The sequence below is a fragment of the Neovison vison genome, chromosome 13 (assembly GCF_020171115.1).
Source record: "Neovison vison isolate M4711 chromosome 13, ASM_NN_V1, whole genome shotgun sequence".
Taxonomy (NCBI): domain Eukaryota; kingdom Metazoa; phylum Chordata; class Mammalia; order Carnivora; family Mustelidae; genus Neogale; species Neogale vison.
In genome coordinates, this window is record NC_058103.1 from 77,910,430 (window position 1) to 77,934,964 (window position 24,535).

The 24,535-nt window shown below is 42.8% G+C and overlaps 1 protein-coding gene across 1 annotated transcript in view; it reads right to left on the bottom strand.

Moving 5' to 3' along the window:
- SLC27A2 (solute carrier family 27 member 2) overlaps positions 1 to 24,535 on the bottom strand; it is a 42,665-nt gene that overhangs the window by 509 nt on the left and 17,621 nt on the right. Inside the window, exons 4-9 of the mRNA XM_044231169.1 lie at positions 24,048 to 24,172; positions 13,537 to 13,731; positions 9,868 to 9,958; positions 7,102 to 7,300; positions 5,189 to 5,286; positions 991 to 1,121 (exon numbers count right to left, since the gene is read on the bottom strand). Of these exons, the coding sequence (XP_044087104.1) occupies positions 991 to 1,121; positions 5,189 to 5,286; positions 7,102 to 7,300; positions 9,868 to 9,958; positions 13,537 to 13,731; positions 24,048 to 24,172 (839 nt within the window). The remainder of the gene's footprint in view (positions 1 to 990; positions 1,122 to 5,188; positions 5,287 to 7,101; positions 7,301 to 9,867; positions 9,959 to 13,536; positions 13,732 to 24,047; positions 24,173 to 24,535) is intronic.

A 24,535-nucleotide genomic window follows, 5' to 3' on the forward strand; every position in this document is an offset into this window, starting at 1 on the left:
GATGAGGGTTCAGGCCAAGGTGCAGAGGTGGGACAGGAGGGTAGAAGCTGGAAAGGGCAGCTCCACGTATCAATACCTCGGGTTTACAGAAGCTCCACAAGGTGGGGGGGGGAGGCCTTTGTGGAGGTAGTTTTTCATTCCCCTGAGGCTTTAAAATCACCTGTGGGGCATGAGGGGCTGTGGATGGTGAAAGGCAGAGTAGGACTGCTTACTGAGTTCCAGGTGTTACTAGAATATCCTAATTTATGGAGGGGTGGGGCTAGGGAAACATCTTCACACAGACGCCGGCTTTATCTTTCTTCAGCTGATAGGTGATGGCGGACCTGAGGGTATTTCAATGTTCACGTCTCTCAGCCATTCTCGTCATAAAGCAAATGTCAGTGCTTTATGAACACAAACAGAAATAACCCTATAACTTCTGCAATAGCAGGTAATCTAATATTTCTTTTCTCAGGTCTCCAGCTACAGAATCATAGAGCTCATAGTCCAAAAGTGAGAGTGTTAAGCTAACCAACGGGTTAAGGTTTTAGAAAGAAAAAAATAAACAAACCAAAAACCAACATCCCTCTTGTGGTGATAGTTAAGCCTTTGATAGTTCCAACCGGCTAATGATGCCCAATTAAATTTCACACCTTAGAAAGTTGTAGAACTACAGTGGATTTTTCCATTCTTTAGAACTGGAAACAACAAATAGGAGTGTCGGAGTGTTTCTGTTTCAAGTGCCTGGCACGCCTCATCAAACACAGACTTTGTGAGTTATCCGCTAATGCTGCTGTTGAGTGAACTGGTCTGTCTTTTTAGGGAGAAAGGGATCAGAATTCGGCTTCTGCTAGTTCTATTTTCTGATATTTCTGCTTCCTAGTTGAGCTTCCAGGTTAGGGGTGGTGAAGATTTGGTTAATAGGGTTGCCATGGTGGAAGGGAGTTGTTCTCTAAGAGACAGCTGTCTCTGAGAGAGAGGATAACTGAACTCCACAGCGAGAGGTCTCACCTGTATTCTTAGAAACCGGGGCCTTGCATATGTGGGCAGGTAATCGGCAACATGATTAAAGATTTTCTTTCCATCGAATTCACAGTTTTCCTTCATTTTGATTGCGGCCATGCCAATCCGACCCTCATGACCTAGAAATCAAATGAGAAAACATTAGATGTGTTGTGCTATTTAAGACGCTTTCCTAGTTCAAAGAAGTGGGGACTGAGAACCTGGCTTTCTTTTGGATAGTTGGAAATTTTATTTCAGATATATGTTGAAGTCATTCTAAAGCGAATACAACAACAAGAGCTATATGCCAAATAAAATCTTCTTTTTAAAGGTTTATTTATTCACTTTAGAGAGGGGGGGAGGGGCTAAGGGAGAGGGAGAGAGAAACTTTAGCAGACTCTTCACTGAGCTTGAAGCCCAATGCAGGGCTCGATCTCAAGACGGTGAGATCGTGACCGGAGCTGAGACCAAGAGTAGGACACTCAACAGACTGCGCTGCCCCGGTGTCCCAATTAAATCTTTATCATACGCCAGATCCTATACTAAATGTGTTTTATGGACTACCCCCTTTAACCCTCACAACAGCCTTATGAAGAGGTAGAAATACTATCTGCATTTTACAGATGAAAAACCTGAGGCTTAAAGATATTAAGGAATTTGTTCACGTTCACACAGCAAATAATAGGCAGAGTGAGACACTGGATTGAGACAAGTGGTCCTCTTTCTTAGTGGCCTCCATGAGAACACCTGAAAGGGAGACAAGTCCCACTGGTGGCTCAGGGAATTTTGGTTTTTGGACTCTGGTGAAAAGTCCCTTGTCCCCTGTCGTGAACCACTGGGCTCAGGATGCAGCGTCAGGTCTGTTGTGTTTCAGGGCACAAAAACCACCTTTGAGACTTATTTATTTAATCAAGATTCTTAATAGCTCTGCCTCTCTGCATTTCAGAGAAGCTGTGGGTCGGAAGGGTGATGGGAAGCACAAGGGTGAGCTGCTGTGGGCCCTCGGGTTGATAAGCTTTACACCCTTAGAGGCTGTGTCTCCGCGGAGATCCAGCAGCTCTTTCCTCCCTGTCAGGCAGCAATGTACGTGGAGAGGAGTTTAGAACAATTACTCAACTGTTTTCTAGTGAGGATAGTGGTAATTAGGTCTTAATACATCTTCTACCTGACCCAGCAGACCCAGCGGGAGTCTAGGTCCACTTCCCTAAACTACTTAGCTGTAATCAGAGAGGGGAAGGAGCCCGTCCTTCGTCACCTGGGCTCCAGCTTTCGAGACCTCTCCCATGGTGATTCTGTGTTTACCTGTAGCTCTAAAGAAGGTAGGAAGCAAGAGGAAACATTAAAAGAAAGAAGGTGCACCCCTATACAATTTGCCTCTTAGCTGAAGGAGGGAGGAAGGGCACTGGACCCTCTTGCTCAAGGGGTCCCCACCCTGGGAGCTCTCTTGAGAGCTCCCATCTCAGGACTCTCGAATATCTCTGGTAAACTTCTTTCAGAATCAAGGCAGAGACTGATGCAACAGAAATCTTCCTTGCTGAATGGCTCCTTGCCTCTTGCTCTGGCAGAGGCAATGCCCAGCTGAGACATGAATAGTTCTCTTGGATCTCTGGTCTCTGCCCGGGCTCCCAGGGCTTGGTTGGGGGCCGGTTCAGCTCCAGAAGGAAGAAGGTTCCAGTTTACAGCTGTTCTGGCCAGAGTCTCTATAGAGTTGCATTGTGCAGTGTGGCAGCCACTGGTTACATTTGGCTCTTAAAATTAATTTTAATAAAATCCAATAAAAAATTCAATTCCTCAGTGGTACTAGCCACATTTGAAGTGCTTAGCAGCCGTGATTATTGTCCACCATATTAGACAGTGCAGACACAGAACATTTTCATCTTTGCTGAAAGGTCTATAGAGCACAAAAAGTTCTGGAGAGTAGCTGGGAAGTTCTGGTGTGACACCTAATAAATGTCAACCAGACCCAAACTTTGGAGTACCTTCCTGGTTGAAAGCTGAGATGTGTGAAGGTCCTGCTGAGCTCTCTGCTGCTGAGAATCACTCTGGTAGATTGGCTTATTCTAGATAGTCTTGCTATGTTTCTAGGCTGGAATGGGGTTGGCTGTGTGCCTGGTAGACCAGCCAGCCACAGGCAAGATATCAAGAATCACAGACTCTAAAAGCTAAGAGACACGTTTCAGCTCATCTCGAAGCTTTCAATGCTGCAGAATCCTCCCAGGACCTCACATGGACATCCAGCTTCTTCACACGTCCCAGTTGCTGGGACATTCCCTGCCTTAGGAGACAGGCTTTTCTGTTGTTGGCCTCTGGTTATAGGAGACATCAGTGAAAGTTTGTTCCCTGGTGTTGCATACCTGCTCCTTGTTCTACCTGACTGCCTTAAAATCATTTGAAAACCATTAACCTCCTCTTCTTTTTGTTCTAGATGAGTGATTCCCAGATCTTACTAGTTGTTAGAGTCACTTGGGGATTAAAAGAAGGCATGAAGAGTCTTAGTCCCAAACCCTAGAGGTTCTGATCTATTAGACCTGGGCTTTAAAAAGTTTCCCAGGTTGAATCACTATACAGTACAGCTGAGACGAATACTACACTGTACGTTCACTAACTGGAACTTAGATAAAAACTCGAAACCAAAGTTTCTCAGATGATCCTGATGATTGGTCAGACAAGGCTTCAGTGCTCCTCAGAATTTAGAACTTTTTAGAAAAAATTATGGTCACACGCACATAACGTAAAATTCATCTTAGCTATTTTAAAGTGTACTATTCAGCGGTATTTTGTACATTCACAACGTTGTGCAACCATCACCCATATCTAGTTCTAGAACGTTTTCCTTACCTCCAAATCAGTTTTTAAGACAAATGGAGGGTTTGTTAAAACACAGCTGCCCAGGCCCCACCCCAGAGATTCTGATTCAGTAAGTGGGTCTGGGGTTGGCCTGAGAAATCACACTGTCAGCAAGCTCCCGAGTGACCCCACTCCAAAAAGCATTGGATTCGATCCTTCCACTCCATTTCCCAGATTCTCTCACCTTCTCATACACATTCTTTTGTGTGGTTGGCTAAATCCAGCATTCGGAAGTGCATGCAACATTTCAGGTGGGGTCTGTGAGGGCCCAGCATGCCGTGATCGTGGACAATAACGACATGCGTCCTTGTGTGAATTCAGCCCATGTTCCAACATCGGAGGAGTGTGCTGTACCCCTCATGCTCTGTGACCTGGGATGCAGCTGCACATCCCTTCGTGGCACTGCCATAGGCTTGGAGAGGAACAGGCAAGAGAAAGTCTCAACTATTCTTAAAAAAATTAAAGACAGCCCAAAGTCATGGGAAACCATCACAGCTCAGGAACTTTTGGATTTCCATTTGGAAAATAGGTGAGAATCCCAAATACTGAGTTCTGGGCGAATATTAATAACATCCCTAGCACCTTATATTTGGACAGTGATTTGCAGGTTTTAATCCTCTGTCATCTATAATGAAGATGATTTCTTCCCATGATGACACTCCTGGATCTATCTGGTAAACAGGTATTTAGTATTTATGTAGTTGAAATGAATGCGTTCTCTTGACAATCTCAACTGCAGGGCTGGTATTACCCCCAATTTTAGTGACTTGCCCAAAGTCAAACAGCCAGCAGGTACTGCAGCCAAGTTCCCAAAGTCAGAACTCAGCACCCCCCACTCTGCTAGCAGAAACAGATCTGCACATGAAGGCTTGGTGACCCCACTCTGTGTGATGATGATTCTGAAAACTCATGGGGTGGGCTGAAGTCAAGGACCTGTTTTAAAAGAAGTCTGGACAAAGTCAGCTCCTTTTCAGGTTTTTTCTCCTAGCAATTCTACTTGTTTTTATTTGTGATTCCCAGTTCAGAGGCCAAGGTACCATTTTCCCGCCATCAAGCCTAAGGGGTGCCAAATGCAGTGTGGGACCATGCATCTTGGAGAGATCTGGCTTGCCTGAGAGCCCAAGGACAGCTGGGGAGCTGAACCACAGAAGGAGGCCAGGTTCAGATGTACTGACTTGGCTGATTTACAAGGGACCATAAACCAGGCATCAGCCCCTTACTGCCAGATGTCTGAAAGAGTTGTTTGATTCTCCAGCTGACAGGCAAAAGTGATGACAAACTTTGCTCTGGGGTTAAAACAATGTTCAGTTACTGTATGGGTTTAGGCATAAGGTTTAGACTTACAACATATTGTGCATACCTGGCACGGGCACTCCGTAAACATTTACTTCTTGGACGAAATCGACCAGTCCTACTATATCAGCAACTTCAGTGGTAGCCACGTTTTCCCCTTTCCAGCTGGAGGAAAAGGCAAGGTTAGCAGAGGTTACTGATGGTCCCTGGCCAGGTTGCCAGGACAGGGCAGGTGGTGTCGGCCCCAGACCTCTGGAGGGCGTCAGCACCTGTTTTCTACTCTCTTCCCCCAGATGCCCCTGACTCAGTCATGGGAAGGCACCTTGCTTGAGAAACAAAAGACAAAGGCATAGAACTAAATAATAAAATGTGAAATTCCAACCTCACCACATGAAACCTGACACAAAGAATGGTGTTGTTCTAGTGTTGAAATACAGGTTTGGCCTGAGAAAGTCCCAGGAAATAAAAATAAGCCTCAATGACTTTTTGTTGTGTTTAGGTCTCTCACTTTTCTTACTGACTTTGGTTGCTATTTAATTCAATTTAATAGAATTTCGTCCTTGTATTTCAGGGTCTCATGGCAAAGGGAAAGCTTTGAATGGGAGATATACTTTATTTGCAGGGAGGTTATAATGTGAGTGCCCAACCTGGGGCTACTTGTCCTCTTAATAAAGAATTATAATTTGTCTTACATTGAAAAATTCTTTAGATCTCCCAGAAGTATCTTTTTAGTAACATGCGGGTGGCATAAAATCATGATATGGATCCTGACTCATGGAATACTAGAGATGGGAGGGTCACTGAGGTCCTTATCTCTTTCTTTTTCTTCTTTAAGAGACAGGGTCTCGCTCTGCTGCCCAGGCTGGAGTGCAGTGGCTATTCATAGGCACGATCCCACTACTGATCAGCACGGGAGTTTTGACCTGCTCTCTATCCCACCTGGGCCGGTTCCCCCCTCCTTAGGCAACCCGGTGGTCCCGGTCCCGGGGAGGTCACCATATTGATGCCAACCTTAGTGTAGACACCCGATCGGCATAGCACACTACAGCCCAGAACTCCTGGGCTCAAGTGATCCTCCTGCCTCAGCCTCCCGAGTAGCTGGGACTACAGGCGCGCACCACCGCGCCTGGCAGGTCCTTATTTCATGGGTGAAGGGATCGGGCTTGAGAAAGGTTACCTGCCGTGATAGCACAGCAGGTCAGGAGGAGAGATGAGCTTAGGCGCTTGGTTCTCCTCATTCCTGTTCTTGCTCTTCCTACTGCAGCCAGACATCTTCCATCCCTTCCTCATTCATTCATTCATTCATTCATGTGTGTTAAGCTCTGGGCTAGATGCTGGGGGGTGAACCAGCAGGCACAGGGCCTGGCCTCAAGGACCTTACACAGGAAGCAAGCTGATTAAACCCAATGTCACGAGGCTGGGGGCCCATGCTGTGTTTGGGAATTAGTTTCATGGTCGTCTTGTAATGACCTCCAAAATTCACGGTGCTGACTCGGGTTTCTGTGGGAAAACACCTGGTTAGGGCTGGAGCGAGTGAGGGAGGGAGAGAAACGATTGGGGCTCAGAACACTCCACCTCCTCTTCAGCCCATCAGCTCCATATGAGTTTGCCTTTGGTTTTACCTGAAGAAAGGCCCCATGATTGGAAACAGTGTGAAAATTCCTGGCTGTCCTACAAGTGTCTGGTAATAATGGAGGATAAAGGAGAGGAGTTGGATGAACTATGGGGCTTCAAAAGTCGGGCCCAAGTTTTCTGCCTTTTTCTCATCTGGTGTTGCTCAAGCAAGTTAACTGTGCATGGCAGAGTGACACTTCCTGTGTTTTGTTGCTTATTTTCTGGGAATACAGAAGGTTGAATGGTCGCACCGAGAGATAGAAGGAAAGGGAGCATCAGAGCCAAAGCAGAATGCAGTTCCAATTTAGGAGGCAGCCAAATTGTACATGTGTTAGTTTTTTGGCTCAATAATTCAGAGAAACCAACCGGAAAGTATCTCCTACTCGGTCGTGGAAGTAGATGAAATTGTCATGGTCAATCATTAAGAGATCTCCACTATTGAAATAGAGGTCTCCTTTCTTAAAGACGTCTCTCAGTTTTTTCTTCTCTGTCTGAGTATTTCCTCCAGCATAGCCAGAAAAGGGTGTAAGTTGTGTGATTCTGCAAATGAGGAGTCCAACCTCGCCTAGGACAGAAGAGAGTAAACTGGTATTTTATCGGCTAGCAGCAGGCAAATTTTATTATTAATATTCTCCGGAAACTGATGCCATATCCTCAGAAAAGGACATCTTCATGTGTGGCCCTTAAACCTGCTGAAAGTACCATTTTAAATGTAATTTTATTTATTTAATTTTATTTTCAAATGCCATTTTTTAATGTTATAGGGCTTGGCATTAAGCCTGTCTTCCACAATGAAAAAATTTAAAGACTTTACTTGTAATTAAAACACTCTCAGAAAAATGTAGTGCGATGTTCAGGTTGCATTTTCAGTTACCTTTATTAGAAATCATTTACAAAGCTGGCACAACATTGATCTCATTTTCCATGTACAGTGGTAACATTCAGATGCTTATCATTTTAATAATTTGCATACAGTATTTGGAATCAGTTTTTGAACTTGCAAATGGAAGATATTTTCTCCTTTACCTCAACCTTTCATTTTCCACAACCTAAGACAACTCCCAAGTGAAACATCCCTATCATTCTGTCTTAGTTTTATAGTATTTACAAGACATAAACTTATAATGTTCTCTTTCAATCTGTTTTGATTTGACCAATTGCACAGATTTTCTAAATTCTAGATCTTGAAACTCCGTATGTATCTGTTCCTCAAGTGGATCTTAAAATTCTTCCAAAAGTGACTGTGTTCAAATAATTCTTATCCCATTTTACAGAAGATATGCCTATCCCTCATGCGCATAACCCTAAGTCCTGCCAATGGACATTGCCCCAGTTATCAAATTAACCCCGGGCTGAAATTAGCATATATTTTTTTCAGACTACTCCCAGATTCTAAAATTTGTAATGAAATTGAAACTCATTGGTTCTCCTGTGCCTTTTCAAACTCTTGTAATTGGGTTTTGATCACATTTTATTTTAAAGAGGCTAACGCATGGCTTAAAATAATAAAATCTCCCTTCCAAGTACTAACCAGGCCCAATCCTGCTTAGCTTCTGAGATCAGATGAGATTGGGTGTGTTCAGGATGGTATGGCCATAGACTTAAAACAATAAAATCTAAGTAACACCAAGCTAAGAAAATGCTTTTAAAAACCTATCCTTTTATATATTTATATTTATATATTTTATATATTTTTAAATATATAAAATATTCATATATTTTAATATATTTATATTAAATATATTTATATTAAATATATTTATATTTATACATTTATATATTTATATATATTTATATTTATATATTTTTAAAGATTTTATTTATTTGAGAGAGACAGAGAGAGAGAGAGGGAGGGAGAGAAACAGCATGATGGGGGAAGGGTCAGAGGGAGAAGCAGACTCCCTGCAGAGCAGGGAGCCCGATGCAGGACTTGATCCTGGGACTTCAGGATCATGACCTGAGTTGCTTAACCAACTGAGCCACCCAGGCTCCCCTCTGCCATTTATACTCAAGTGTGTGAAACCTGGCTTTAATAGGGGGTTTTGAGGCGCCTTCATGGCTCAGTTGGTTAAGCAACTGCCTTTGGCTCAGGTCATGATCCCAGAGTCCTGGGATCGAACCCCGCATTGGGCTCCCTGCTTGGTGGGAAGCCTGCTTCTCTGTCTCTCACTCCCTCTGCTCAAGTTCCCTCTCTGGTTCTCTCTCTCTCTCTGTCAAATAAATAAATAAAAATCTTAAAAAAAAAATGGGTTTTGGAAAATGCCGGGTAAACCCACAGTAAGAATGATAGAGGTCTTGAGAATTTTCAATTAGCAGTTTTGCTTTTTTCATTCCTTGATAGAAATGTGAAAAAATGCCTAACTTTGGAGCAAAATAACACAATGATAAGAATGCAAGAGAACAAAAAAGAAAGAAACCAAGAAAACCAATCAAACAAACAAAACAACTGTTGCCATACAATCCATTGGCAACTCGCTGGCTGTAGGAAGGGTCTCTTTCCATGCCCATGTGCATGTATATCCATACACATCATATACGCATGTGTAGACACTGTACACACAAAGTACAGAATTCTATGTGGCCACACATTTGTAATTCTAAAAATGTTAGTATTTTACTGAATAATGATTTACACACATCATTAGACAAATGCACAGTATTTTCAGCTTGAAAGTGAAAGAAGACCCACTAAAGTGAACTAGATTTTGCAACCATCATTCCATATCCCTTTCCACAAAATACCTCACAGACAGGAAGTTGTTAAGCTAGGTTTCAAAGTATAACTATGCTACATGTAGTGGGTAAATTAATACCTTTTGGAATTCCTGGAATTCATTATTTCTGAGGGTATTAAATAAGTCTCTTTTATTCCCCCACCCTAAAAAAAATTTTTTTTTAACCACGTATTCATTTTAGCAATTGTATGTTAGTTCTTTTTTTTTTTTTTTTAAACTTTTTTTTTTAAGAGCCTGATGCAGGGCTCAATCCCAGGACCCTGAGATTATGACCTGAGCCACAGGAAGAGGCTTAACCCACTGAACCACCCAGGCGCCCCTGTATGTTAGTTCTTAATAGTCACTAGATAATGGTAAAAAAAAAACCCCAGGTTAACTGAACAGAACTCTCCCGTACCTTTGGGAACTCTGATGCAATATCCATTTCCATCTCGCATAGGCTCATCTTTCTCCACGTCATATTTAATCAGATCGTAAGTTATGACTTTCTAGAAAAATTAAAATACATAATTTTATTTTATTTTATTTACTTTTAAAGATTTTATTTATTTGAGAGAGAGCGAGAGAGTGTGCACACAGGAGAACAAGCATGGGGAGGGGTGGAGGCACAGGGAGAAGCAGACCCCTGCTGAGCAGGAATCTGGACACAGAGCTCCATTCCAGGGCTCTGGGATCATGACCTGAGCTGAAGGCAGATGCTTAACTGACTAAGGCAACTCGGAGCCCCCAAATATATCATTTTAAATATAAATTTCTTCACATCTTTCCCCTTTCATTGTGGCATGGCATACATTAAGTACAAAAAGTACGTAAATCGTAAACACCCAGTTTGGTAAAATTACATATGGACACATCCATGTCACCGCCACACAGACCAAGAAATAAAACACTTCCATATGCTGTCAAAGGCTCCTCTTGCCCTTTCTGTCATGTCCACTGCTATTCTAACTAATCACCATCAATTATTTTACACTTCAAATAAATGAGGTAAGGAGATAGAGTAGGTGCCCTTGTTCCTGCTTTCATTCTGTATAATGTCTGTAACTCGTCTAGCCACGCTGTTTTTTTCCCCAATGGTTTATTTTTTATTGCCACAAGGATTTTCCTTGTTTGAATACACCACAATTGATCTATCTTCCTGTTAATTGGCATTTGGACTGTTTCCAGTTTTAGACTTTTACAAATGATGATGTTGTGAACACTCTCTCACATGTGTTTTGGTAGACATATCACAAGGGGGTTTTAAAAACCTGTATGCCACTGTTAGATGTTTCACGTTTCCACATATTTTCCCATATTGTTAAGGATCAGTGCTGTCATTATTTCATGTGTGTGGCTATCAAATGATTAAAACTCCACCATTTTCACATATACATTTCAAAGACATAAGAATTTAAATTTATGTAGTCCAGTAAGAGAAATAAACATATGATTTTCTCTACTAATATTCTCTACTCTTATTTCCTCTACTAAATCTGACAGTATTTAGAAGTAATTATTAGCCAGGAAGACTGTGTCCGCTTCAGACTTAAGTTTATATGATAAGTTAACCAGTCCTATGCCTCAATAGTAGCAGAAAACCATTACAAAGCAAGTAGCATTCATAGTCTGCCAATGTTAGACCTTGTTTATTTGCAAGGGTATAAAAAATTTGGGGCTGAGCAGAGAGCCTGCTTCCTCCTCTCTCTCTGCCTGCCTCTCTGCCTGCTTGTCATCTCTCTCTGTCAAATAAATAAAATAAAAAATCTTTAAAAAAAAAAAATTGGGGGCTGGTAACGAATGTTTTTTTCCACATCAGTTGCAGGGGCATCTTCTTCCTCCTCCCACTTTTTTTTCTTCCAATTAAAAAAATACCGGGATGCCTGGGTGACTCAGTGGGTTAAAGCTCTGCCTTCGGCTCAGGTCATGATCTCAGGGTCCTGGGATCGAGTCCCCCATCGGGCTCCCTGCTCAGCGGGACGTCTGCTTCCTCCTCTCTCTCTCTCTCTCTCTGCCTGCTCGTGATCTTTCTTTGTCAAATAAATACATAAAAAATCTTATAAAAAAAAAAACCCTTCTTATTTAAAGCCGAAAAATTGACAATAAAACATGGTAATCAACGGATGAGAAGCCAAGAACTAAGTAATACATGGCACCAACTTCTATGGGCCTCAGGTCTGGTTTAAAACGAGTTTCCCGAGCACCTGGGTGGCTCAGTGGGTTAAGCCGCTGCCTTCGGCTCAGGTCATGATCTCAGGGTCCTGGGCTCGAGCCCCACATCGGGCTCTCTGCTCAGCAGGGAGCCTGCTTCCTCCTCTCTCTCTGCCTGCCTCTCTGCCTACTTGTGATCACTCTCTGTCAAATAAATAAATAAAATCTTAAAATAAAAAATAAAACGAGTTTCCCTGACACTTGTCTTTTTTGAGGGTCAGTAGTAATGACATGGACGTCTTGTACCATGTCTCAATCAACCCAGCCTCCTACCCTTTCTTGTTCTGAGTTGCATTCGACCTGGGTACCCGAGGTTTCGGCTGCTGCGGGTTGAACTGAAGCTAGCGAGAGAAGACTGACCTTACCAGGTACGGTTGCAGTGGGGGGTAAGAAATGGATTCTCAGCCCTGTGGCAGCGCTGCCCTGTAGAATTTTCAGCTATGACGGAAATGCTCTATATTTGAACTGCCCAACACAGTAGCCATGAAACACATGTGACTACTGAGCATGTGAAACGTGGCTGGCGAGAGGGAAGCACTGAATTAAAAATGTCATTTACATCATTTAAATAGAAATGGCCACATATATAGCTAGTGGCCATTGAGTCAGACGGCACAGGCGTGGAGGACGTGGCTGTCAGTGTCTGAGAGGTTCCAAGGGCTTGAGAACGCCTTGAGATAAGGCCAGAATGTGAGGAATGGGATGATAATAAGCACAAGAGCTATAGCTAATAATTGTTCACAGCTATTATATGACAGGCATTGGGCTATAGCCTCTAAGGACTTTTTTCCCAAGCTATTTAATTCTTTCAATAACCCTTTCCCCTCATTATAAATACAGAGTTTGGGCCAGATGCACTAGGCTCTACATTTTCTCTTTTTATCTTTGTTTTGCAAACAATGAAAGGGAGGCCTAAGCAACAGAAGTGACTTGCTCAAGGTCGCCCAGTCAGTATGCAACATGCTGAAATTTGATCTCTCGAGGCCCAGCTCTTATGCACACAAATTGCTGTCCTTTGTCCTCTGAGGATTAGCCCATCCTGTTGCCTGGGAGCTCTGGTGTCACCGTTCAGGGCCAGGCAGAAGGGCTGCCAGTGGATAGTGACAGCTGGGATTGCTCTAGCTAGCGGAGACTCCGGCTTCGCTGAAAATTCCTGGGATTGTTGAAAGACTGGATCACCCGGAAGACTGACTGCTCAAACACAAAAAAGGCAAAGAGACCGTCCGGAGACACCAGACAATAAACACCTGAGTGGGAGCAGAGACTGCTGTGGGAGCTGGCTGGAAAACAACAACTAGCATTCTGGTGGAGTCGTCGGGGAAATACGAATGTTTGTGAAATCCCAGAGCCGGGGCGCATTCCAGTTCTCTGGGAGGTCCAAATGGTGGTTCTGAATCCTGGCGTCACAGCTTTTGGCAAACACTGATGTGGGTGCCCTGCCCCAGAACCATGGGACCCAGAGCTCAGGGGGTGGCACCCTGCCCCTGTAGGTGTACAAAGGTCCCCCGGTCACTGTGAGACCCAGGACCATGAGAGAGAAACACCCCGTTTCACAGTGTACGGTCAACTTACCCAACCAGTAGGCTTCCGGTATTTGGTCATCTACACTCATAAATGCATTGGGAATATTGCGCAGAAGTTGCAGGTAGCAAAGGTGTAATAGGTTGTTATTACAAGAAATTGAGATTTAAAAAATGAAAGGGCCCTGTCACTTCACATTCACTGTCATAGAGAATGAGCAGACCCTCTCTTGGAGACACGGATCGACCATGGCTCTGATGCGGTACGAGTTCTAAGAACATCATGACACAGCTTTTAAGAAGTCTCTGTATTCTGAAAGGCAGTCCCGTACGCTTTCATCTTTCAATGTACTTACTTTCTGTAGGTAGTTTACTCTCCCGATAGCACCGATTTTTCTCGTATAATTCATAAAGGCAATATTGCCTTCAGTGGCAGCATAGAACTCATAAATGCAAATGTCCCCAAATCTCCTGATGAATTCTCTCCACACGTCTGCTCGCAAGCCGTTTCCTATGGCCAGTCTCACTTTATGGACACGATCATTGGGTTTCTGTGGCAGGGGAAGGAGAGATCAAATTAAACCCTCTCTGCAGACTGCACTTATATACTTGTAATCGCCATTACGTTTCTACACATTTATGTTGGTTATGGATTCACGTCTTAGTGCACGCCTTTTCTGTTACTCATACCACATCACGCCCCCTCCTCGCCAACCCACATGGTTTGGGCTGACAGCTAGAACTCTGATTTCATAACCCAAAGACTTATGTTTTCCTATTTTGACTTTTAAGAGGTAAGGTGAGATGATTTGATAGAACTAAATGAGGCTAACATTTAATCCACATCCACTCTGAAGCTAGACCAAGGTACTGACTGTCTTCTTGGTGAGACTGGTGAATCTCAGTGAACTACCAAAGAGGAGGGTTCCCATGGGAAAGATCTATCAAAGGCTCACAACCGTCTTCACTTGACAGGGAAGAAGAAAACTGGGAACACAGTGTAAGGAGAGAGACTGATTTTTTACAGAGTGATTACTGTTAGGGTCTCAGGGGTGGAGAGAGGATTTTTTTTTTTTTTTTTTAAGATTTTATTTATTTGAGAGAGAGTGAGAAGGCGAGCAAGAGTGCGGGAAGGGAGGGAGTGGGAAAAGCAGGCTCCCCACTGAGCAGGGAGCTGGATTAGGGGCTTGATTTGGGGTTTGATCCCAGAACCCTGGGATCATGACTCAAGCCAAAGGCAGACACTTAACTGCCTGAGCCAGCCAGGCGCCTCTGGAGAGAAGACTCATGATCATGTCCTCATTTCACAGACCCAGAGGTCACAAAACCAGGTAAAGCGGAACCACGACGATGAAAATGTCCCAGGGGGACTGGGAAGGGGAAGAGAGAGAGGAAGCTGGCTCCCAGTTGCCTTGGGTGGCCTGGGAGGAATACATTTTGCTATAAATAAAAATCACAAAGGAAAAATTGTTTTGAGTGTAAGAACTGAAAGGAGAGCTTGTGTCCGCGGGAGAGGTGGAGTTAGGACCCGGTTGCTTTCCATTCAACCACAATTGCTTGTGAGGCCCCTACAAATATGTCCAAATCTGTAGTAATTTCAATGATAGTTTATACTAATAATGCAATTTATGTCCTCCAGGAGATCACAGTCTGGTGGTGGGAGAGGAAGGTAAATAAGTATAATTTTAGTAAACAAGTATAATTTTAACCTGCAAATTCTGTAATTCTATGGCCTTGAACAGGAAATGTAATGGAATGGGTGAAAGTACCTGGTAACCAGACCTCTCACGTCAAATGTTAAGTTCTTGGGTTGGACAACAAATTTGCTTAAGAGGGCAAAGCTTCTGAAGAGTATTTCTTACCTTATTTCCTATTCTGTGAAATCACTCTGAAGTTATTTTGGGATAAGAGTTCCTCTTGGAAAAGAGCTGTTGGTATTGAGAGACTGGCGGTTCTCTGGTAAGGGGAGGGCATTTGATAAGATGGATAAAAACCAAACCAAAACAAAGCTTGAATTGAGTTCCACGTGAGAAGGAGGCAGTGGGTCAGGGGAGCAGTATAGATGCTTGATAGGGTACTTGTTGGTGAAAAGTCAGGTGGTGAAGTGTTCTCAGGAGTCCTAACCAACAAAGTGGACAGATACTGTTTTTTGTAAAAACTGGGTCCCTTGTGTGGCCTTCTGAGGAGGAAATGTGTGTAGAGCCCAGGGGTCTCATGCTAGTAGCATGAACTTCGACATTCTGACTGAGCGGGAACCTATTCTCTTAACCAGCAAGCTAGTTCATAGGTCACGGAATCTATAGATCTTCCTCGATTTCTGATGGCATTACATCCCAATAAACCCACCATAAATTAATAATTTCCTAAGTAAAAAATGCTTTTTATTCACCTACTCTACTGGACATTATAGCTTAACCTAGCATCCCTTAAGCGTGTTCAGAACATGTACATAAGCCTACAGCTGGGGGCACCTGGGTGGCTCAGTGGGTTAAAGCCTCTGCCTTCGGCTCAGGTCATGATCTCAGAGTCCTGGGATTGAGCCCCACATTGGGCGCTCTGCTCGGCGGGGAGCGTGCTTCCTCCTATCTCTCTACCTGCCTCTCTGCCTACTTGTAATCTCTGTCTGTCAAATAAATAAATAAAAATCTTTTTAAAAAAATTAAAAGAAAATAAGCCTACAGCTGGGCAAAGCTCCAGCACAAACCCTACTTTATAATATTGTATTGAAGATGTCAGGTAATTGATTGAATACTGTACTGAAAGTGAGACACAGAATGGTTGTCTGGGTCTCGGCTGTTCACCCTCGTGATTGTATGGCTGACTGGGAGCTGTGTCTCACTGCAGCTGCCCAGCCTCACGAGAGAGGAGCAGAGTATCTATTGCTAGATGGGAAAAGATCAAAATTCAAAACTCGGCATATGGCTTCTACTGAGTGTGTACCACTTTCACACCACGGTAAGGTAAAAAAAAAAAATCACAGGCGGAACCATCATAAGTTGGGGACTATCTGTATTCCCTTTTAGAAATTGAAAGTACCTAGGAGCAGGGAGACCATATGCCTGGTTTGTCAGGGCCAGTCCTGGTTTATGCCCGTAGTCCTGATGTACTTATTAATTACACTCCTTTCACTCCCAAGTGTCCCCTTTTAGACAGAGAATTGGAGGGTCACCCTTCCACAAGGCACTCTTCCCAGTTGAGGATTGTCAGCTTTTCAGAGATTACCCTCGCCTCCCACACTGCTGTCCCTCACTGCCCCTCCAGGAACAAAACATCATAAATATTCGAAGAATACTGACTTTGGCTCTAAAAAATAACGTTCTGACCTGGAGCTAACCTGCTCCCAGGCCTGTGTGAGAAGCTCCAAAGTAGCATTCCAGTGTGTAAACCCGAGACTTGACTAAATTCACGTGCAGCCCGTAATCATCCTCTTAGATCATTTCCTTTTCTGATGGGTGGTGAACGTTGCTCTCCCCCATGGGATTATAAACTCCTCTGAGGCCAAGTGGATCTCTGTATCGTCAGCAATGCCTGCACCTGGACTCTGCATACAGTCCAATCGCTGCAATCAAAGAAGGAGTAACCTCCACTGGGAAGCCCTCAAGCTTTCTGTTGGATAGTTAATGGTCCGGACATCAGCCCAAGGACAGGCAGCCCAAAGGCAGTCTAGGGCACAGCAGGCGGCAGGTGCCTCGGGTGTCTGGGCAACAGGCCAGCCTGCCTCACAGGTGCAGCTGTCACCTGGGGGTGGCAGTTAGCTGGGATGAGAGTCACAATACCACGGGCTCGGTTTTTCCTCATGAACTGAGGGATCTCGTTACACCAGCAGAAGGGATTAAGGCTGTAAGCTGGAGGTGTTTGTGTGTACCAACTGGGAGATCCTGGAACCTTCTGCCATGTCTGGTTCTCACCCAAGTTTTCCTTGCCCCTGGCTGAGCATACCGGCGTGATTTGAGTTTTCCTTGCCTGTAGGAGAAACCGTGTTTCCTTATCATCAAATTCACTCCTCAAGGGAGCTGTATTTTAGGTCAAGAATCATCTGCTTGTTTAACAGAGATCAAACTTTTGATTCTCACCTTTTGAGGTGAGGGCACATGCAAACACACCCAGGGGGACTGAAATCCACACTAGGATTTGATGACTAAAGGGTGAGAGGTTAGGGTGTCCAGAGAGGAATGAAAAGCACCAGGTAAACAGAAAACTTTCATCGAGGGTCTTGCTACTATGTGCCAGGCATTTGACCCTCATGGTCTTGCTCAGATTTCTATAGAATCCTACCAAAATGTGATAGATAACAAAAGTATTTGCCCCTGGGGTGCCTGGGTGGCTCAGTCAGTTAGGCGTCTGACTCCTGACAGCTCAGGTCTTGATCTCAGGGTTGTGAGTTAAACCCTGCATTAGGCTCCATGATGGGTGTAGAGCCTACTTAAAAAAAAAAATTGCCTCAATTACAGTTCAGGAATTAGAGTCTCAAAAAGATGAAAATAGTTTGCTGTAGATCACATAGGTAGCAACATAGTTCTCCAAGATTCAAATCCAAATGCATGTGACTTCAGAGAGAATGCTTTTCCTTGGTTCGGAAAAAAAAAAAAGTGGCACATATGCAGTTTACATTCTAACAGTCCAAGCACTGAAAGGTTTTTAAATGGTGGATGCTGTCTCCTCACTTGCTTGATCCATCCTTTGCCTCCTCTCTACAACCTGGAGGCTTACACTGTCCACTCTTGTAATCAGTGCCATTGTCACTCTTGAAATCAGTGCCAATCCAATGTCAACTTCTTCCTCTTCTCTCCGGCTTCTAAATTACATGCTTAGACTGCTATCTTTGGATTAATCAATTTTAGATGTTATTTGTTGACTTTCTATTGTGCTGGAAGAAGTTGAAGCTCTCTATCATTCTCTTCAGTTTTTCCAATATTGCAGTTTTTAGTTAACTCAAGATTCAGTGCTCACATTTTGCTCATCATACACTACTGATGAGCCAAGGAATACACTCTGATCCAGTTATTGAGGCAATTTTTATTTTTCCTGCAATTCACTGCCACCTACCCATTTGCTTTGTTTTCTTTTTCTATTCACAGGTCTTTCCTCACCACTCAACAGCCTGGAAATACAATGTTCTTCGTGATGAAATCCACCAGATGCTCTAAATTCCTTTTCCCTTTATGCTTTCCTATTAGCCCTCTGCTCCAATCTGGACTGGTTGCTCTCCAGGCCTGGGGATCCCTTTCCGTCTCTCTCCTGGCTCCTCAGCTCTCTCTTCTCATTCTCTTGTTTGCATGGAGCACTTTCTCTAGTAATTTCCCAAGGAGGGTGTATAGGAGGTAAGCCATTTTGAGATTTTGAATGTCTGAAAATGTTCTTACTGTATACTTGATTGATAATTTGACTGGATATAGAATTCTAGATAGGTAGTACTTTTTACTAAGAATTTTGAAGGCATTGATCTTTTGTCTTCTAGCTTGCAGTACAGTTGTTGCCAAGTCAAATGTTACTCTTACAGACTCTTTCCTCTCTGTCTCTCTTTTTTAGTAGTTTTACATTTCATCCTGGTGTTTAAAATTTTTAAGTTGCACTCATTTCATTGGGTACTCACTTGGCTCTTTCAATTTGTCCTTCAGCTCTGGAAAGTTTTCTTTCCCTTTTTCCTTTTTTTTTTTAATTTTAAATTTTTTAAACTTAAAAAGCTGTTTCTCTTAAGCATTTTTTTTTCAGATAGGTTGACCATTACTGTTTTCATTTCACTTTCAAGAAATATTATTGTTATTATTATTTTTTTTTAAAAAGATTTTATTTATTTATTTCTCAGAGAGAGATAGAGAGAGAGCGAGCACATGCAGACAGAGTGGCAGGAAGAGACAAAGAGAGAAGCAGGCTTAGAAATAAGTCAGTTGGAGAAAGACAACTATCATATGATCTCCCTGATATGAGGAAGTGGAGATGCAACGTGGTGGGTAGGAAAAGAATAAATGAAATAAGATGGGATTGGGAGGGAGACAAACCATAAGAGACTCTTAGTCTCACAAAACAAACTGAGGGTTGCAGGGTGTAGGGGTGGGGGAAGGTGGGTAGGGAGAGGGAGGTGGGGTTATGGACATTGGGGAAGGTATGTGCTATGGTGAGTGCTGAGTGCTGTGAAGTGTGTAAACCTGGTGATTCACAGACCTGTACCCCTGGGGCGAATAATACATTATATGATAATAAAAAATTAAAAAAAATTAAAAAAGAGTTGGATACTTAACGGACTGAGGTTATTGCCTGTATGTTCTGCACTGTTCCATGACAGGGTAGTTCTACCTGAGAATTAGACTTCTAGATTCTTTTGCCTACAAGCATAAACTGGCTACTGGAGTTCTAGAAGCTGTGCAAGGGAAGGGCACTGGCACCCTCTCTAGTTAATAAGTAGATATTTACTCAATCTCTGTTTTCAGTGTTTCACCCCTGTCCGCCTCCCCTTGTAGGGTTCTTGATTTCAGAGCTCTTCTAGGTGTTCTCCAGAGAATAAACCTCCAGTCTACCACAAGGGTGGGAGAGGGGAGCAGAGGTTTAGGAATTTTTTACACAGATTTTCCAAAATCCTCCTGTTTCAAGCTTGAAACCCCAGTCCATCTCTAGTTGTGTTTGGTGCCTCTGATTTCTCAGGTTTCAGGAAGTCAATCAACTTCCTTCTTGTTGGTACCAGCTTCTTAGCTTTCACCTCTCTCAATCCCATGATGTCAGTGACCTGCATCTTTCAGTTCTCTAAACCATGTAGTTTCCTGTTGCAATGTCTCTTAGTTTCTCTTTGTTTTGGGGAGATTTTTAAAAATGAAAAAACAGAGGCATTCACCATCTTAGAAAAATTCTAGAGTCCTGGGCGCCTGGGTGGCTCAGTTGGTTGCGCCACTGCCTTCGGCTCAGGTTTTGATCCCGGAGTCTCGGGATTGAGTCCTGCAGTGGGCTCCCAGCTCTGCGGGGAGTCTGCTTCTCCCTCTGACCTTCTCCCCCCTCATCTCTCTCTCACTCTGTCAAATACATAAATAAAATCTTTTTTTTTTTAAAGATTTTATTTATTTATTTGACAGAGAGAGATCACAAGTAGGCAGAGAGGCAGGCAGAGAGAGAGAGGAGGAAGCAGGCTCCCTGCTGAGCAGAGAGCCCGATGCGGGACTCGATCCCAGGACCTGAGATCATGACCCGAGCCGAAGGCAGCAGCTTAACCCACTGAGCCACCCAGGCGCCCCAATAAATAAAATCTAAAAAAAAAAAAAGAAAGTTGTTTTTTGGTTGTTTTTTTGTTCTTAAAGTTTAGGAAGTCTCTATACATTCTGAATATGAATCTCTTCCAAGATACATGATTTGCAAATATTTTCTCCCATCCTGTATGTTGCCTTTTACTCTGCTGATAGTGTCTTTTGAGGCACAGAATTTTGAAAGTATTATGAAGCCCACTTTGTCTATTTTTTCTTTTGATACTTATGCCTTCGGTGTCACATTCAAGAAATCAGTGCCAAATCCAATGTCATAAAGTTCTGTTTTATGTTTTCTTACAAGAGTTCTATTATTTTAGGTCTTAAATTAAGTGTTTTGTTTTGTTTTTGAGACAGAGAGAGAGAGAGAGAGAGAGAGCAAGGTAATGGCAGGGGCATATGAAGAGAGAGAATCTCAAACAGGCTTCACACTCAGTGCTGAGCCCAGCATGGGACTCCATCTCACAACCTTGAGATCATGACCTGAGCTGAAATCAAGAGTCGGACAGATGCTTAACCAACTGAGCCACCCATGTACCCCTAGGTCTTTTTTCCATTTTGAGATAGTTTTTGTACAAGCATGTTAGATAAGGGTACAACTTCATTCTTTTGGGTATTCAGTTTCCCCAGGACCATTTGTTGAAATTTGTTGAAAAATTGTCCTTTCCCCAATGAATGGTCTTGGCACCCTTGTCAAAAATCATTTGGCAATGATTAACATTGACAAGGGCTTACTTCTGGGCTCTCTATTCTATTTCACTGGTCTATACGTCTGTCTTCATGTTAGTACCTTATTGTTTTGATTACTATAGCTTTGTAGTAAGTTTTGAAATTAGGAAGTGTAAATCCCCCAGTTTCATTCTTTTTCAAGATTGCTTTGCGGGTGCCTGGGTAGCTCAGTGGGTTAAAGCCTCTGCCTTCAGCTCAGGTCATGATCCCAGGATCCTGGGATCGTGTCCCATGTCAGGCTTTCTGCTCAGCGGGGAATCTGCTTCCCTCTCTCAAAGTCTCTGCCTGCCTCTCTGCCTACTTGTGATCCTACTTCTGTCAAGTAAATAAATAAATAAAATCTTAAAAAAAAAAAGATTGCTTTGGCTATTTGGGGTCCCTTGAGGCTCCATATGAATTTTAGGTTAGGTTTTCTTCTGTATTCACAAAATATGTCATTGGGATTTTGATAGGGATTGCATTGAATCTATAGGTCTCTTTGGGTAGCAGCATTATTTTAACAATATTAAATCTTCCAGTCTGTGAACATGGGGTGTGTTTTCATTTATTTATGTCTTCTTTAGTTTCTTTCATCTATGTTTTCTAGTTTTTATTATACATGTCTTTCACCTCCTTGGTTAAGTTCATTCTTAAGTATTGTATTCTTTTTCATGTTAGTGTTTTGTAATTATCTTTTAAATTTTTCATTGTTAGTGTATAGAAATACAACAGATTATTGTGTGTTGACTCTGTATCCTGCTACTTTGCTGAATTCATTTATTAGTTTTGTTGTCTTAAGTATTTTCTTAAATAAGCTTATATTATTTTTAAAGTCTTTGACTGAAGGTTTCTGAAGGTTTTTCTTTCTTTCTTTCTTTTTTTTTAAAGTAACATTGATCATTCTTTATACTTCTCATAAGTATTTTGAAGACAACCCAGAACTGAGGGGTAGGGGAGGAGCAAGAGCTAATAGAAATTCTGTGTCTTCTAGATTTGAGGTCATCTGTGAATTATACAATAAATCATAATATATTTTGAAGATAGAAAGCCCCAATCAAATTTTAGTTTTCAGCATCTGAAATAACGTTATGAAGAAGGAGAATGGTGGAAGTGTTTATATGTGTGAGTGTGTGTAAGCTTGAAAGAGTTACACAAACATGTTTATTTTCCTCAAGTCCACACACCCTCCCCCAGGAGACTTCTAACTGACAAAGGGGGCTTTTAAGGCAGAGAAGAAAAGCCAAACAGAAGGGCCCCATATGGATTTCTGAGTTTTAATAGTGAAGCATGCAAACTTGAGGGCCAGATGATATACTAATGTGAAAAAAATTCAATAATGACTTCAACAGAGATTGCTGTGAGAAAGGTCCTAATCCAGTTCACAGCTAATTATGACTCTCACGAAGCTGGAGAATCTGCTGCCCAGATCAGAATAATATGTGCTAAGTTTAAGCATCCCAGAGGAACTGTATACCTCTCTAAAGTTAGTCATACATCTTTGAGGGGCCAGAATTTAGAGGTTCATTCAATGAGTTTGTTGATGTATTGAATATGCCACACACAGATCTCAGGGCTAGAGGTCTGGCAGCGAATGAAGCCCCTGGTGCATGGAACTTTCATGCAACTGGGGGAGACAGACAATAGTCACATAAACCTGTCCTATGTCAGGAGGTACAGTCCTATGAAAAGCAGTCACCCATGAGATGAATGGTAAGGGTTGATGATAACACTTGTTGATTAGTAGGAGGGGTCTCTCTGATTAGCTGACATGTGGGCAGAGACTGAATGAAGTGAGGAGGGGAAGAATGGGGGCCAGAGCATCCTATGCTTCTTCCTATGTCACGGCAGATGTTATATAAGTTGAAGATAATAGGTGCTTATAAATAATAATTTATCAACTTAGTGATCCTCTGAGTTTGTTTTGATTAAAAGGACTACAGGAATCAGGATCTGGTGAGTTTACTGCATTATCTAGTCTAGTGGTTCTCAACTGGGGCTGATTTTGCTTGCCAGGGGACATCTGGCAATGTCTGAAGACATTTTGATTGTCATAACCTGGCAGGGGGGAAGGGGAGGGTACTACTGGCATGTCCTGCATAAAGGCCGAAGACGATACCAAACATCCTACAGTACACGGAACAACTCCATATGGCGAAGAATGAATGCACCGAAGATGTCAGCAGTGCTACTGTTGCGAACCCTTGATTTGGTCCTCAGGCAGGCTGTCAGGCCTCTGATAATACTTGAGGGGTCGGGCAGGAGAAGTTCTTTCAAAGAACCCCATCAAGATATGTGGATATCTGCAAACAGGGTAGATCCCAGGCCTCTGGACTAACCTTGGGGCATTGGCTCAAGCCTGTTGACAGACTTAGTCAGATAGTTTCAAGGTCACATGGCGATTTATTCAAGCAACATTAAGTAAATGATTCCTGTAAGCCTGTGGTATAAGACCAAGTAAGGATACAAGATGTGGTCCCTGCCATCAAAGACTTTACAGCTTAGGGAGGATGGAAGGTGTGAAAACAAATACATGCAAGGTGACAGGGCCAGAGTGGGTAGAAATTAAATGATGCGAGGGAAAGAAATCAAATATTGCTGGAGTGACCCAAATAGGTTTAACGTATGAGGTATCCTTTCAGCTGGGCTTTGAGAGTGGGTAGGCTTTAGACAGTTAGGGAAGGAGAGGATCTGCTTGGTAGAGGGTAAGAATTGAGAACAGGTAAAAAAGTAGGCAAAAATAATATTAACAACTGACACCTAGTAAATCCCCTCTACAGGATAGGTGGGGCGCCATGCACTTCATCGCGATGAACAACCGTAGTCTAAACTGAAAACTGGTAGATAGGTAAGTCTCCGCTGAAGCCCAGCATGACCCAGAGTAATGGGAATTCCCCTTACCCATCTCAAAAAGAATGAAACTTAGGGAGTGTTACCTGGGGTGAGTTGCATAAATACCGAAGAAGTTCACCAATATACTGAATGACAGTGACATTATACTTCCTGCAGTCATCCCAGAACTGGCTGGCTGAAAATTTGCTCCGCAAGACAATAGTAGAACCTACAGAGAAGTGTATATAAAGTGTTAAAAAAGAATTGCTATGAAAAACTCCCTGGTTGTATTTGTCATTTTTGAAAGGTAGAAATTTAAATATGAATTGTATTCACAATTGAGTTTTGAGTACTGCTTATAGTCAAGATGAAAATCAGTAAGGCATGGTTTTATCCTACAGAGGCTTTCAATCTGGTGGGCGACAGACACATGCAGACGTCTTTCTAGTAAAAGTCAGTGTGCAATAAATAGGGTGTTCAAATGAATCTCTAAGGGAATGTGAATGAGAGTGTGTGTGTGTATTAATTCGGGTGCTTGGGGATAAGTGCTGAGAAGGGCATATTTTGGAAGAGGCAGGACTTGAATTATGTC